Source organism: Oryzias latipes, chromosome 7, assembly GCF_053564925.1.
Source record: "Oryzias latipes strain Hd-rR chromosome 7, Olatipes_Hd-rR_3.1".
In the NCBI taxonomy this organism is placed as follows: Eukaryota; Metazoa; Chordata; class Actinopteri; order Beloniformes; family Adrianichthyidae; genus Oryzias; species Oryzias latipes.
The window spans coordinates 15,610,032-15,624,008 of NC_136243.1; the positions used below are offsets into that span (position 1 = coordinate 15,610,032).

A 13,977-nucleotide genomic window follows, 5' to 3' on the forward strand; every position below is an offset into this window, starting at 1 on the left:
GAGAAAACAAGGCTCCTCTTGCATCACGGGTGCATCACAAGAACCATTGACTGTCATTCTTTTAACTCTTCCCATGTTTGTTCCCCGTCAACTAATCTAACAATGGGACATCCCTTGTTTTATTGTGTGTGCCTCACAGCAACATATTACTTATTAACCCCCACTGCTTAAAAAAGTAAGGGGGAAAGGAGGGCATTGGAGGAAAAGGATGGAGAGGCAGAAACTCCGAGTGAATGTGGCTCAGTGTGGGGGCACAGCACCTGCTGTCCTCTGCTCACCAATCACACAGCAGTCTCCCTTTTACTAGTGCTGGACTGTGCAGAGGACAAGGAAAAACCAGACGCATGGAAAGTTAAGATCAATATTAGCTTGTTTGTTTTCTATATGGATGACTTAAAAAGCATCTCGTTAAAAATGTTTGTTTTGAAGTAAATGTGAGGGAACAGTGTGGGGAATATCCAGCAACTGGCTACAAAGACCTACTAGAGAGCCAAGACAAGAAAGGAAAGGAACAAACACAATAGACTGCCCCTCTTACTCAGCCCCTCTTTTATCCTTTTTTCATCCAGGACTCACGGGCACGCTGCCAACATGGAATCTTAAAAACTCATTCAAAGAATGCCAAGAAAAAGGACTTGTTTAAACCAGTGGCCATTCTTTCACAGCCGTCTGTTTTTCCTTACATTTCCCATGTGGAGAGGATTTTTTTGGGCTGCTACTTTCTCTAACACAGCATCTTAAGGGAGAGGGATGTGTATGTGTGTGTGTGTGTGTTTTTTTTTTTTTTTTGGGGGGGGGGGGGGGGGGGGTTGAATGTCAGTTCTTGTACTGTTTTGTCAGATTCGTGTTTTGAAAGAACTGTGAGTGAGAGATCTCAGGTCTGAGCCTCTCTCGCACTTTCTCCTCCAGCTTTCATTCTGCTCTCACTCCCTCTGCCTCAACACACTCGCTCCTGCTCGCATAGTAACTCCTCCCCCTCCCCACTACCCATTGTCTCTCCATACAGCATGAGGCTGTAGGGATGCCATGTTCGGTCCGGCGAGGGACGCAGGAGAGTGGGGAACGGGTAAGTGAGATCTGCATCCAGCGTGGAAAACATTTTAGTCAAAATAGCAGATTGATTTCACCCAGACTGACAATGAGGATCTAAATCTGCTAGAGTGATGCTCTGTTGATCTTAAGTATTGTGTGCAGCATGTCAATGTACCCAAGTTGTCTCATCCTTCAAAAATAAGACTTTAACTGTTTGAACACATATGATTTCCTTTAATGACATTAGCACTTTGTTTGAGAGACACAAGTGTTGTACTTATTCAGAGAAAGCAAACAAAATGTATTCATTATAAATCACTGTCGCTAATCTAAAAACCTCAAAAACATCTGGGCACTGATGATTGCTTGAATTGGCTTCCAGCTAAGAGGAACCGTGTACGATGTTCAGGGATTACAGCTAATCCTGCCTGTGGCAGAGATTCACCTTCTTGTCTGGACACAGTCTGACACAGGGGCTTTACTAATTTATGCTGAGACATGCGTGAGCTCAGGCTTTGGAAGGCTCAGTGGCAGCAGTCTCCTCAGTCGATGCTTCCTGTCAAAGGTCATGAGAATATTCTGCATGTGCAAGGCTAATGAGATATTGATCATTGTGTGCGAACAGTGGGAAAGCTATGCTACAATGAATTTAAGTGGTTTCTGAATCATATGACTTTTATTTAACTCCCACATGTAATGAGAAAAAAAAAAATGTTTTCCTTGTTTTACTGCAAGTTCAGCTGGAAACAGGTGGGTTATAAAACAAGCAGACATGGCCTTCTCAGTACTGGACAGTTACAGCCCACTACAGGAAGCTTTGTGTGCTTGTTCCAGGGGGAGAAAAAAAGAGCCTCTCAATGGAGCTTTTGTTGTTTGAGTTGGAGACAGCAAAAGCACAAGAAACACTGACTGACAAATACCTGGCCTCTTTGAGCCTCAAATACCTCTGCGTTGCACTTGATACAAAGTCAACAAATGCCTCCTCTGTCCTCCATCCCAGCCCTTTTCCCTTCTGTCCACAGGGTTTTTTATGTTATTATAAAGGCTACTGTTTTCAGAGCAGACATCTGGGTGAGCAGATTTAGGCTCGAGTTCTGAGTCTTTCCCCACTGTGGGGTTGAAATGGCGCCTTAAAGACGTTTAACTATTTCAAGTCTTGAACTATAATTCTATTATTATAATTCTATTAAAACTAAGTCTTTTTTTCAGGAAACATTTGAGCTAATTTAAGTTAACAAATGATATATAATCCTGTCAAATGTAAGGAATCAGAGATATCCAACTAAAATAAACAGAAACATTAAATATAAAAAGTGTGAGTCATAATTCAAGTCAATAATTAATGCTTTTTTTCAGTGGCAGAGTTACAGCGCATGGAAATGTTAATTTTATGTCAATACTAATATTCTGGCATTAAAATGCTGCCAAGCTGTCTTGATTTAAATGCCAGAGTAATGATCTCCTTTCTGCTCATGGAAGTCAAGCAGGGAGAGCTCACTGCAGAATTTGGAAAGAGTTTACGTAGTGTGTCTTGAATTTAGAAACCAAATTCTTTTGATTAGCGCTGCACTTTTTCCCTGTAGGCGCTGATTCAAAACTGCATTTTTAATCAAAGATTGATTCCATGAGCCCCTCTGGAACGGAACAGCTTCAGGGATGTTGCTGTAAGATTCAGACAGTGGGAAGGGTCAGCGTGTGTGGGTTTGTGCTGTGAATAATCCAGTCTTTTCTGTGTAAAGACTCACAAGATGGTTTCATTTTACCTCCCCTGGACCCCCGAAGAACACTTCCAGTTTCTTTGGTTAATTATTCACGTAGATGCCAGTTCTAAATCCTCGATGTCATCTGCAACCTGCCCCTGCTTTTCTTTTTTTTATCCCCGAAGCTGTCAGCATTAAAATGCACCACAACATTTTTCCTTTCCCTTCCTAATAAACCACACATGCATCTTATGGCTTTCTATTCCTATGTGAGTTCTAAACACATCATGTAGGGTTTAAAGCCATCGGATACACAGTGGACGATCAACTGAGGAGTAGTTGGAAGTCTTGGCATACTTTGTTTTGTCATTACTATCTTGTTTATTTGTGCATAGAAGAAAGAAACTCAACAATACTCTTTAAAAAAAGAATAATTCCAACACAAAGTTGAAGCCTAAAGCCACAGGCTCCTGTTTGTTAGCTCGGCTTTGGGTTCCTTTAGCTACTTTTGTTGAAGGTATCAGCAAAGAGCTGAATCGTTGAGCAAAAACTGCCAGTGAACAGACTGCAGAAGAATTCACAACTCTGTAGAGATGTGTGTTTAATAATAAAAGAAAAACTGAGTAGCATGTTTAGATTAAATTAGATATTCAGGGTTCTTTCAGTAAGACCTCATAAAAAAGTTTCACATCACTGCCTCTAAAAATGATAACTGTCCTCCTTTTAATTGAGCTAACTGCAGTTTATGATGTGCTGTTGTGCTCTGTATGGATGAACAGCATAGATTCCTTTCTGGAAAAACAAGCTCCTACAATCTTGCAAAAGTGGGACTTGAACTGAAGACTTGGACTGGAGCTACAGTAAAGCTTTAAAGGGTAATTGTTGTTTTCTTGTTTTGTATTTAGGGACACGAATTACCCTTTTATTGTGGCTCCACAAGCTGTTTTAAAGTACAATAATGAAAAATGTGGCCCAATAAAATGCTCAATTGAATGAAGTATAAGACACTTGGCAAGTCAAATAATTTACTAAGGCTTCGACGCTGCCATGCTTTATTGGAGGCATGTTATCATTGGAGAAACAAAGTATTTAATTATTTTTAGTGTTTACTTATTTCAGATGGAAAGGCAGATAAAACATTGAGCTGGTATGTGTGGAAGGTTTACATGTGACAGCAGTGAAACCTTTTTTAAGAGTTGAATCTCATAAAATTCGGCTTTTGTAAATAGTTTGCCCTCTGACACAAACAGGGGTCATGTTGAATATTGCATGCCCAAAAGTGAATTCAAACCTAAACCGTTCTGTAGACCTTGTCATTTTATGCTCTGTACTCAAATGAATTCAGCACTGTGACTGAATGCTTTGAAGAGGCCTTTTCTCAGTTTGTTTCTGAAGTTACTTGCCCTGAGTCTAATAATTATTCATAGTTGGTCAATAAGTTTAGTTCAATGTTTTTATTTTCAAGCTGATAAAACGCGATCAAAGCATCTCCATGTGGTCTGTTGAATCTATTTTTTTGCCCACGTTGGTATGCTGGTCCAAGCTGCCTCATAGCAGTAGTTCCTTGCAGTAAACAACTCAATGGGTGAGCAAGTGTTTTCAATGCAACCTTCACTCCAGTGCGATGCAGTCACCTGCTGTTTCGTCATTTCATGTTTGCATTCATGGAGCGGCGTGGTGGTGCATTGCTTGAACTGTTTTGAATGATTTGGGTAGCAGAGAAAAGAAAAAAACCCATCGGGTGTTCAGAGGAAAGATTTGGTTTCAATTATGGACTATTTGACAGACATTTGGTTACAGCTTATGTGGAAGAAAGAAATGTTCAAACAGTGATTTGCATAACATTAACATAAAATTGTGGACATGTCTGAACAAGGGGGCTTCAGGTGTGAGTGTTTGTTTTATTGTTGTTGTTTTTTTAACAGGAAATCTTAAAAATGTCTGTTGGTTTCCATCTCTATAAATGATGCGAAGAATATGAACCATTACGAACCAACGTGTCCACAGTTTTGAATTTGCAGCATCTATTTATGATTAAATGAGCTTCTAAAAGAGTTCACCACTACAGTTGCTATCTGCTGCATCAGTTTCTTCCTCTGACATCAAGAAATGTATGAACAATTGAAACATCTGGTTGTGGGTTCTCTTTAAAATCCTGTTCCCAGTGTTTGTTTTTTAATTATGCTCTTTTCAGCCAAAATCTGGCTTCTAGGACATAGTTTGTTTGAAGCGACAGCAGTTCATTAGTTCAAATTCACCTGTGATTTGAGAAGGACTTTTGGAGCGGAGTAAGCCAACACTGTTTCCCATCATCCATCTGTTTATATGCTATCCCACTAGCTTACAGCCCCTCACACCCCCAACTTACAGTTACCAGTGCAACAAAAGCAATATGTTGCACTGGTAACAAGAAAGTACATGGATCTGGTTGTCTGCAAGTTGATGCACTGGAGCAGAGCAGGGAGCTTGTGGCCTAGCTTCTACAAGCTTTTTCAAACTATATTTTGTTTCGTCTGCTTCTGATTCACAATAATTTCAAGAAAGAAATAATCAGAAGCAAAATTAAGCTTAAGTTTCTTAATATATGTCCTCCATCATGAATAAAATGCCACAAGAACATGCTTCAGAGACAAAAAACCCAATTTTCATCGGATTGGGTCTGTAGGACAACTTTTTCTTTTACAAAAATAAGTACTTAAAAAACTGTATAAAGCATACGCAAGTGACATTGTGGTCGGTATTTGATTTTCATAATAGGTTTATAAATAATGTCATGAGAGTTTCAGTAGTTTTACAAAGAAATAAATGAAAGCAGGATCGGAGGACACAGCAATGGGGATTTGCCTGACTTACCGATAGCCGGAGTTGGTTAAATTCCACCCTGAAGCAGGTATACACATGTAATAGTTTTCTCCAAAAGGCTGGAGCACTGTGAGCAGCAGCTCCTCTCTTGAACTTCATTTTTGTGCAGACAGACTCTTAGTAATACAGGTCATGGTAATCCTGAGAACTAATGCCGTCTGCTGGACTTGTATTTCTTTGTTTTTGAAGACAACTCACTCTCATCTCCTAACTCAAAGGGTTAAACAGCTTTCGGGCCAACCCTAAACCCCTTCACCAGTCAACAAAAACATGTCTTCATAAAGAAAAACATTTTATCTTCTACTTAAGCTCTTACGATTGACCCTATGCTGATAAATTATTTCAGATTCCTTTCTGTTGTTGTTATTCATCTGTTTTACAGGAGATAGAGAACAGCTCACTGGTTCCACCTTATTTAAGATGCACCACCACAGCTTAAATGCTGCCAAAAACACCACAGATACTGCAAAACCAACACCTTCCAAACCCTCGGCCAAACATGGAGGCTAAAGGTAAAGTTATTTGGCAACATGGCATTCCTGATAAAATGTATTAATTAAATTTTGGTTAAAGAGATTGTGCTTGTGTAATTGAAGTTTTTCTATAGGTGTGCTTACGTATACTTGAAAAAAATCAAAAGCTAAATAAATGGATCAAATTCTTTATCTACTAAATCGAAAGTGATCCATCTCGATCCCTCGGTTTTGAAATATTTTATCAAAATTTCAAAGTTCCATTAAACAAGAAATAATATAATTTAAAAAAGGAAAACACAGACTCCAGTTATAAAGCTGAATACTTCAAGTTTGTAGTTATTTTTTTACTTTATTTAATGCTAACATTTGAACCTGGAAAAGTATATGAAATTTTTGTAGGACATCTACAAAACATCAGTATTGATCGGAAATTCACCTCTGAGTTGTGGGTGGGACTGTTGAGTAAGCCCGTCCCCACTTCCCATCATCTATCTGTTTACACTCTGTTTACGCTAACAGTCCCTCACATCCCCAACCTAACATTACCAGTGCAACAAAATTTGTGAGCAATATTGAAGCTATTCAGTATCCGTACAGTTTTAAGTCACATGCCACCTCAGTTGAGGAAAATGAAGACCTATATGAATCTAATTGTATGCAAATAGATGTATTAGAATAGAGCAGAGCAAATTTTCTACAGCACAAAAAGCTTTTTTTCACGTCATTTTTTTGTTTGCTCCTTATTCACAATAATTTAAATACAGAAGTACTTAGAAAAGCAATTTTGACCATATTTTCTATATATGTGTCCTTAATTATCAGAAAAATGCCACAAGCACAAGTTAAAAAACCGCATTTCATTGGAGAGTGAGAATTAAAACCTGATAGCAGCCTCCATTCTGCTTTTGTAAATATAAGAACAAAACATTTTTTATTTTATTTAGTGCTAACCCTTTCAGTCATAACTGCCTCCCACTATTTTTCACTATGCACTTCAGAATTATCCAAATATTTGAAATATTTTAGCTGAATATGTAAACATAGGCATACCCCAATTTAAAATATAGAGTCTAAAAATCAATCAAGGTTTCACATTTGGTCCATGTACAATCACAGACAGTAAAGCAGAGTTTGGGTCAGTGGTGCAGCCATAGTAGATCACATGCTGTCAATCATGCGTAAAGGCGCAGCTGTTCTCCATCAGGCTGTGATTCAGACTGGAGGCGCAGGCGGTGGTGTCTTTCACGGTGCAGCCCTGACTCTTTTCTTTTAATTACTTTTAATATTTTAATATCTTGCGTTGTCCTTCTGACATGCCTTTTGTGGAGGACCCAGCTCACCTCTCTATAGCTCGCCTCAAGTCAGATTTACTTGCCCACAATGTGGCGCTGCCACCTGCAGCGAGCAAAAAGGAGGTTTACGTGGAGCTGCACCTGAAAAACATCGATCAGAAAAACGCTGCGGAGTTCTCCAGCGATGACGAGGAGGAGACACGAGAAGCAGCACGAGAGTCTTCTGGTTTTGAACACGTAGGTAACGTTTAGACGGGTTTATTTGTACATACTTTAGGTTTATTTAGGTATTTTAGGTTGCAAAAAGTCTGTGAAAAGCAAATTTGATCCAAAATAGTATAAAGTAGATCGGTAGAGGTGACCACTCTCAAACAAGGCTACACTTCTTCACCGCCAGCTGCACAATATAGATTTACAGGAGACATTTGGGACTGGGGGCCCTTCATGGAGAAGCGTGCACACCTGTCACACTCTGTTACAGGAGCTCCACTCATATTCAAGTGAGAGTTTTTTCAATGAGCATTTAAAAAAAAAACGTTACAATACTTGTTTGATTACTGCTCAGGTGTATTTTTCCACATTTATTTAAAAAAAATCCTGAAGTTACAGAAATGCAAGATTTACCCAAACAAGCCTTTATCTTAGTCTTTATTCCTTTAAGCTCATTGCAGTTTGCTAAGTTTGGTACCAAAAACACATGGATCAAATGGTGGGGATCAGGAAAGAGGTGAGCGTGCCATCATCACATGAATGTAGATTACTTTTCAAAGGTCACTGTCAAACTATTCCATCACTGAACTTGGTGTTTAGATTCACAAACTATTTCATTTTTTTCTTTTTACTTTTTGATCTTGATCAACTCTCTGCTGCAAATTCTGAAGTCAACCTTCAGTATTTTTTTTTTTAAACTTCTGACACTGAGTCCCAAGCTAGATTCTGCTTCTAGCTTCTAGCAAGGTTATTTTTTTTTTTTTTACTTTCACATTTGTTCAAAATTTCCAACTATGTTCACATTGACAAAAGATTATTTCATATAATACTAATTGGACAAGATTTCCCTAGTTTTAGTTTGCGGAGCATTATTTTGAGCCAATAGCAATTATTTCTTCAATAAACTACAGATTATTTGCCTGTTAATCCCCATTCTAACAGTTGTGCTTTGTCCCTTTTACTTTTTCACCAGCTCCTTAAGAGCTACTATATCAAAAATCCCTCATATCGACATTTTATTCTTTTTTTAATCACTATTATTACATCTAATCTCTAATTGCTCTCAATTTTTAACATAATATACCTGTATTGTAGGAAAAACATCTTCATTACCCAATCTAGGAAACAATTGCATATTGACTTGGTTCAGGGTTTTTTTTCCATTTAATTTAGTCTTTTACATATTTTGTCACTGTGAACCCAGCTTTTGTTTTTTTCCTCCATTGAAGCCCTAGGTTTTCTTTTAAGAGTCTTGAGTCAAACTCAAACTTCTCAGTTTAAATGCATCTCAGTCTTTATGTCTTGCCACACCTCTTTTATCCGATTTTTCTGTTGTACTATTTTGTTGAGCACTATATTTTTCTTGGCAAGCAACTTAAACTGAGCTATATATGATTCAGGTGCAGAAGATATCCAAATCGAAGGGTGAATGTGCCATGTCTACCGATACACATCTGTCAAGAAACCAAAATCATGACACATTTTATCGTAGCAGATGTATCACAATAGACATTGGACTTTATTCTGTATGTCTATGCCACTGTTCAAATGCAGTTCTGTTCTGCAATGTTTTCCAAGCCTATTTTTTAAGACTATGTTGTCTATGAAAGGCTTTTTCACATCCTGAACTGTCACTTTTTTTCTCTTTAGAGCAGGGATAAGGATCCAGAGGTTACACAAATGCCAGATCCAAGTGACTTAACAGACGAGTATCTGAGGGAGGCACTGCTCAAACATGGGGTTAAAGCTGGCCCCATAGTAGGTAAGAAGGGTACAACTTAAGATGGTCGACTTCCTCTTGATGCAGTCTCTTGTCTCCTCTGAGACAAATTGTTAATCTGTTCATTCTAGCCTCCACCAGGACCCTGTATGAGAATAAGCTCAGGAAGCTGCTTCTTCATTCTAATGGGGATGATGAATTGTACTCGGATAGTGAAGAAGAGCAAGAGAAAAGAGATGATATAGAATCAGGTGGGATTTATTTCTTTTCTAATCGTATTTTTTGTTTTATAGTTTCAGAAAATTGCTTTTTGTCTCAACTCTCAGCTTGCTCAGTTTTAGAAGAACAAAAACCTGAAGAAGCGAAGAAGATTAAAGGTGAAAACGACAAGGTGAGAGATCATTTAGAGAGGTCTCACTGATTTATTCAGTTCTGCTGGTCAGCATTTAACACAATAGCACCATCTAAGGGTTGCTGCTGAAATGTTTGGTTTGTGTCTAAAAGTAGCATTTTCATAACATTTTCAGCTTTTTGACTTTTTACAGGCAGACTTGCATTTTCACAGAAGAGATTATTCTTATCAGCAGTGCTTTTTACTATCATCAAGGCTGGTAAATACTGAAATGTTCATTTTACCTCAAGATTTTAAAGTTGAAAATAAACAAAGGCATGCAATTTTCGTTTTTCTTTTTTTTTTTTTTTTCCCTTCGGGCATGTGCAGCGTGCTCATCCTTCTAGAAACGAGAAACCTAGTTCCAAGAGTCTTTCAAAGAATGTGACAAAGTCATCAGAGCGCTCAAAATCCAAGAGCTCACACATTCTTGCAGGAGTTAGTAAAGCATCCTCCACAGGTCAACACTCTGGATTAAGATCAGGGGTAGGCCCACATTTTTTCCCCGTGGATTTCTTTATTCTTTTTGATTAATTTATGAGTTCTGTCAATTTCATAGAAATTGTGAAGAGAATTGGCATTCCACTGCTGTCATCGACTCCATGAACCAAGTTTGTTTTTCCTAACGTGCAAAAACAAAAATCTTGCAGGTTCCACCTGCTTCCAAAACGGTGGTCTCTAACGACAGCTCTTCATTTTCCTCACAGACCTTCAGTATCACCCAAATGGTGCAAGAGGAAAGTTGCTTTTCTGTGCAAACATTTGACAGAACACCCCACTTTTTTCGGATCTATTTTTGTATTTCAATGTAAACTCTCTCTGTGAACAACAGATGGAGAGTCGGGGCTCGCTCTCTGACTGCACGGTCAAGGAGCTGAACAGCAGCAGAGTGGGGGAACATTGTTCAAGGTCTTATAGGGTCAGTAATTTCCGGCTTGTTCAGTCACACTTTAAGTCCCGACTGTGAGGAAGGCTCACTTGTGACGGAGTTCAGACTACACAAACCTTGTTGTCATTTCTTAATTTTTAGTTTGCCATGAATGATTTAGACAAGAGCAGGAGCACGGATCAGTCCCTGTACCACACTCCCAAAGATGTTCATCCTCCACGTGGAATGAAGGCATAGACGCTTTCCTGCTGACTCTTCTTTATTTACATGCTTCTAGTCTCTCTCTGCACTTGGTGATGTTGAACATATGCTTTGCCTTTTATTATTCTGAGGACCTTAATTGTGCGCAAGTTGAGGTTTGCTGTACTACTTTTAGGAAAGGTTATGCTTTAGATGCAGTCCATTCAATTCAGAAAAAAAATATACATGGTATTCTTCATTAGCACAAAAATGAAAGGCATATATTTTTTTTTATTATTTTCCTTACAATTGACTAACAATTATGCTCAGAAATCTACATTTTAGTTGCTAGATGATTTTTTTCCTGTGTGCAGTTTTGCATTTTCAAAGTAAAGGGCAGACCTTTAATGAGTGCACTTTGAAAAAGGTTTATTTTTATTGGGGTGTCCATATTTGACTTCTAAAAACTGCATTTTTTTTCTGGTTACATCTGGGGGGTATTCTAGAAAGCAGGTTATGCTAGTTACCACAGAAAGTTTGAAGCAAAGGAAGTGGATAACCTCAGCTTTCGGTTCAAAAAAAGGAGGTATGTTTCAGGGTATGTCAAGTTGCCATAGCAACTCATGCTCTGAACATAACTTTGTCTGGAGTAGGTTTAGTTGAAGGTTAATTTGTTTTCAGAGAGGTGAAGGAACATGGCGTGTCCATTTGAAAATGTTTTAGTGGATGAAGAAGCTCAGACAATACAGTTATTTTACTTTCATTCAAAGTAATTCAATTAAGTAGGTGTAACTTTGGTGCTGCTGTTAGATCGCCACCGTAAGGGATTATGGGATACCAATCCCTTTGCTTGTCTGGACAGATTTGCGTTTAAGTGTGGGTTTTTGACCAAATGTGTTTAGTTGTTTTACTGTGTTTTGCCGAGTTATTTTGTCCTGTTATGTTTAATTCTTTCTGCACCATGAGTGAGAGGGATGAAGAGGATGATGCGATTATATAGCACCCCTACTGCTATGAGGTGTAATGTGAAAGTATGAGAAATCGAAAATGACTTCATACAACAAATCCATGTTCATTCATTCATTTTCTTAACCGCTTTTTCCCTTTCGGGGTCACGGGGCTGCTGGAGCCTATCCCGGCCACTTGTGGGCGAAGGCAGGGGACAACCTGGACAGGTCGCCAGTCTGTCGCAGGGTAGAATGTCCGCAATCACACACCCATTCACTCTCACACTCACACCTAGGGACAATTTAAAGTTGCCAATTAACCTTTGAAGCATGTTTTTGGAAATCCATGTTGTGACAGCAATTTTATTGGTTTAAAAATGAGTATCTGCTGGCTCAAACTTAGACATATGAGGGTTCAAGAAGTACAATAAATTAAGATGGAAAAACATTTAATTGAATTGGAGTAATATGACATTTAGTTAGATAAATATGTAAATTTGAGTTGTAAAAAAAATTGAGTTGGGTAGATTTAATGAATTAGGCTGAAAAAATGTAACTCAATTACTTGTTACCTATCGAAGTAATTCATTTAAGTTGGATAAGTTTTCTTTTTTTATTATAAGTTTTTATTTTTTATATACACACACACACACACACACACACAATGAAAATAGAAAAGAGAAACTCGTGTTTTCTTTGTCCGTTCTTTTTCTCCAAGCAGAAACTTTCTTTTGGTGATGCAGCCATATTACTTTTTTGATGGATGTATAATCCTCACACGTAGTCATTAAAATCTCAGACTCCGTCTCATTGAAGTATAGTGCTCTTTTTATTTATTTATTTATTTTTTCTCCACGCAGTTTCATGGTGACTTCAGAAATCGGTGATCCATTGAGAATGTCTTTATGCACTTGCCATGCACGAGCATTAACCCAGGGTCACCAAATCGAGCGTAATTATGCCAACTCATATCCAGTCTTTTGGAACCGACATACCCAGATTAAGCAAATTCAGGCAGATTTCAGCCAGAGTTCAGGATTAAAGTCAGGGTAGTTTAAACCTGCTTTCTGGAATACCCCCTTGTTCCTCAATGTGTTTACACAATAGCAATGCTTCTTTTTTTTGCCACCTGATCTACATTTCTGAGACTGTGCAATTTGGATGTGAATGAGCACCTCACGGTAAATGGATTGCTCACTCCTGTCAATCTTTTATCTGACTTGTGTTTCTGTGGATCTCTGCTTTGGGACTTTTCTCCAATCTTTTGTGATGTACCCTGACATGTACATTTTTACTTTTTCTAGTTACCTCAGGAATCTGGGAAACCTATTTTAAAAGACCTTTTTCCAGACACAAAGCCTACAACCACAGGGATTTAGTAAGTATCCTTAGTTTTTTATTTTATTTATTTCCAGGTGTTTTAATTAACATTGTGGCTTGGTTTTCCTTTTAAAGACAACAGTCTGCAAGCAACATGGTTTACAAACTCCTGCCCCTTATAATAAAGCAAGAGTTTAAAATGGCTAATATTTATCTTTTGCCCATTCAGTGTTACTCCAAGAAGACCCATCAAAGGCGCAGCGCAGAGACCTGTCCAGTACTCGTACTCGTACCCAGACACTCTTGTCAGTCCTGTGACTCTGGAGAGACGAGAGGTGGAGCGTCGCCTTGTTTCTATCCACATACAGATCTTGTTTTTTTTCTTTGTGGCATGCATTCTTTTCTATATTTATGTGAATGTTCAGGACAGCACCGTTTTGGCCTTACTTGACAGTTTTAGCCATTGCTTTGACAAGGAGGGTTGGGCTTTTTTACAGCCTGGGACAGAAGGCACACAAGCAGTCTGCAAACAGGATTAACTTTAACCTTCAGCTGACAGTGTGAACATTGATTGGTGTGTTGATTCATAAAACGCTGTCCAAGGAACACATTAACTTTGCTCTACTTTATTGGCTGCAACCCTTGCTGTTGAACAGATCCATTTAATGTTGGAATTTTTTATTAAATAAATGTTATTCCTGGGTGCTTTGTCGCTGAATAAGCATGCTTGAACTACAAACACTCAGGAGAAATATCTTTGATTTCACGATCTCAACTGTACTTTGAGCCTTAACACTTGTGACCTTTTTATATTTAAAATGTTTCAATAAATGTTTTGCTTAATTCTGGTGCATTTCCTTTGAATACGAGATTGCTGAACAACATATTCAAAACAGATTGTAACCTTTGTGGTTTATGAAGATATGTACAGAGCACAAATGAACAGTTTTTTTTTTTT

At 38.3% G+C, this 13,977-nt stretch overlaps 1 protein-coding gene and 1 non-coding gene across 11 annotated transcripts; both read left to right on the plus strand.

The window, feature by feature from the left end:
- The first annotated feature begins 910 nt into the window (after positions 1-910).
- lemd1 (LEM domain containing 1) lies at positions 911-13,862 on the plus strand. Of its 10 annotated transcripts, none has more exons than XM_078950335.1 (12): positions 929-1,066; positions 5,977-7,599; positions 9,223-9,334; positions 9,424-9,543; positions 9,619-9,683; positions 9,838-9,903; positions 10,014-10,169; positions 10,334-10,418; positions 10,514-10,602; positions 10,714-10,803; positions 13,004-13,077; positions 13,249-13,862. In XM_078950335.1, the coding sequence occupies exons 2-12, from the start codon at positions 7,384-7,386 to the stop codon at positions 13,556-13,558; spliced, it is 1,383 nt and encodes a 460-aa protein (XP_078806461.1). In that variant the 5' UTR covers positions 929-1,066; positions 5,977-7,383; the 3' UTR covers positions 13,559-13,862. The 10 variants fall into 10 exon arrangements, with proteins under 10 accessions (XP_078806466.1, XP_078806461.1, XP_078806463.1 ...); XM_078950337.1 differs by having other exon boundaries at positions 10,391-10,418; XM_078950336.1 differs by having other exon boundaries at positions 9,628-9,683.
- Positions 2,962-3,059, plus strand: mir135a-2 (microRNA mir-135a-2). The gene has a single exon (NR_107115.1). It is a non-coding gene; the product is annotated as a microRNA mir-135a-2 (primary transcript).
- Positions 13,863-13,977: the final 115 nt, after the last annotated feature.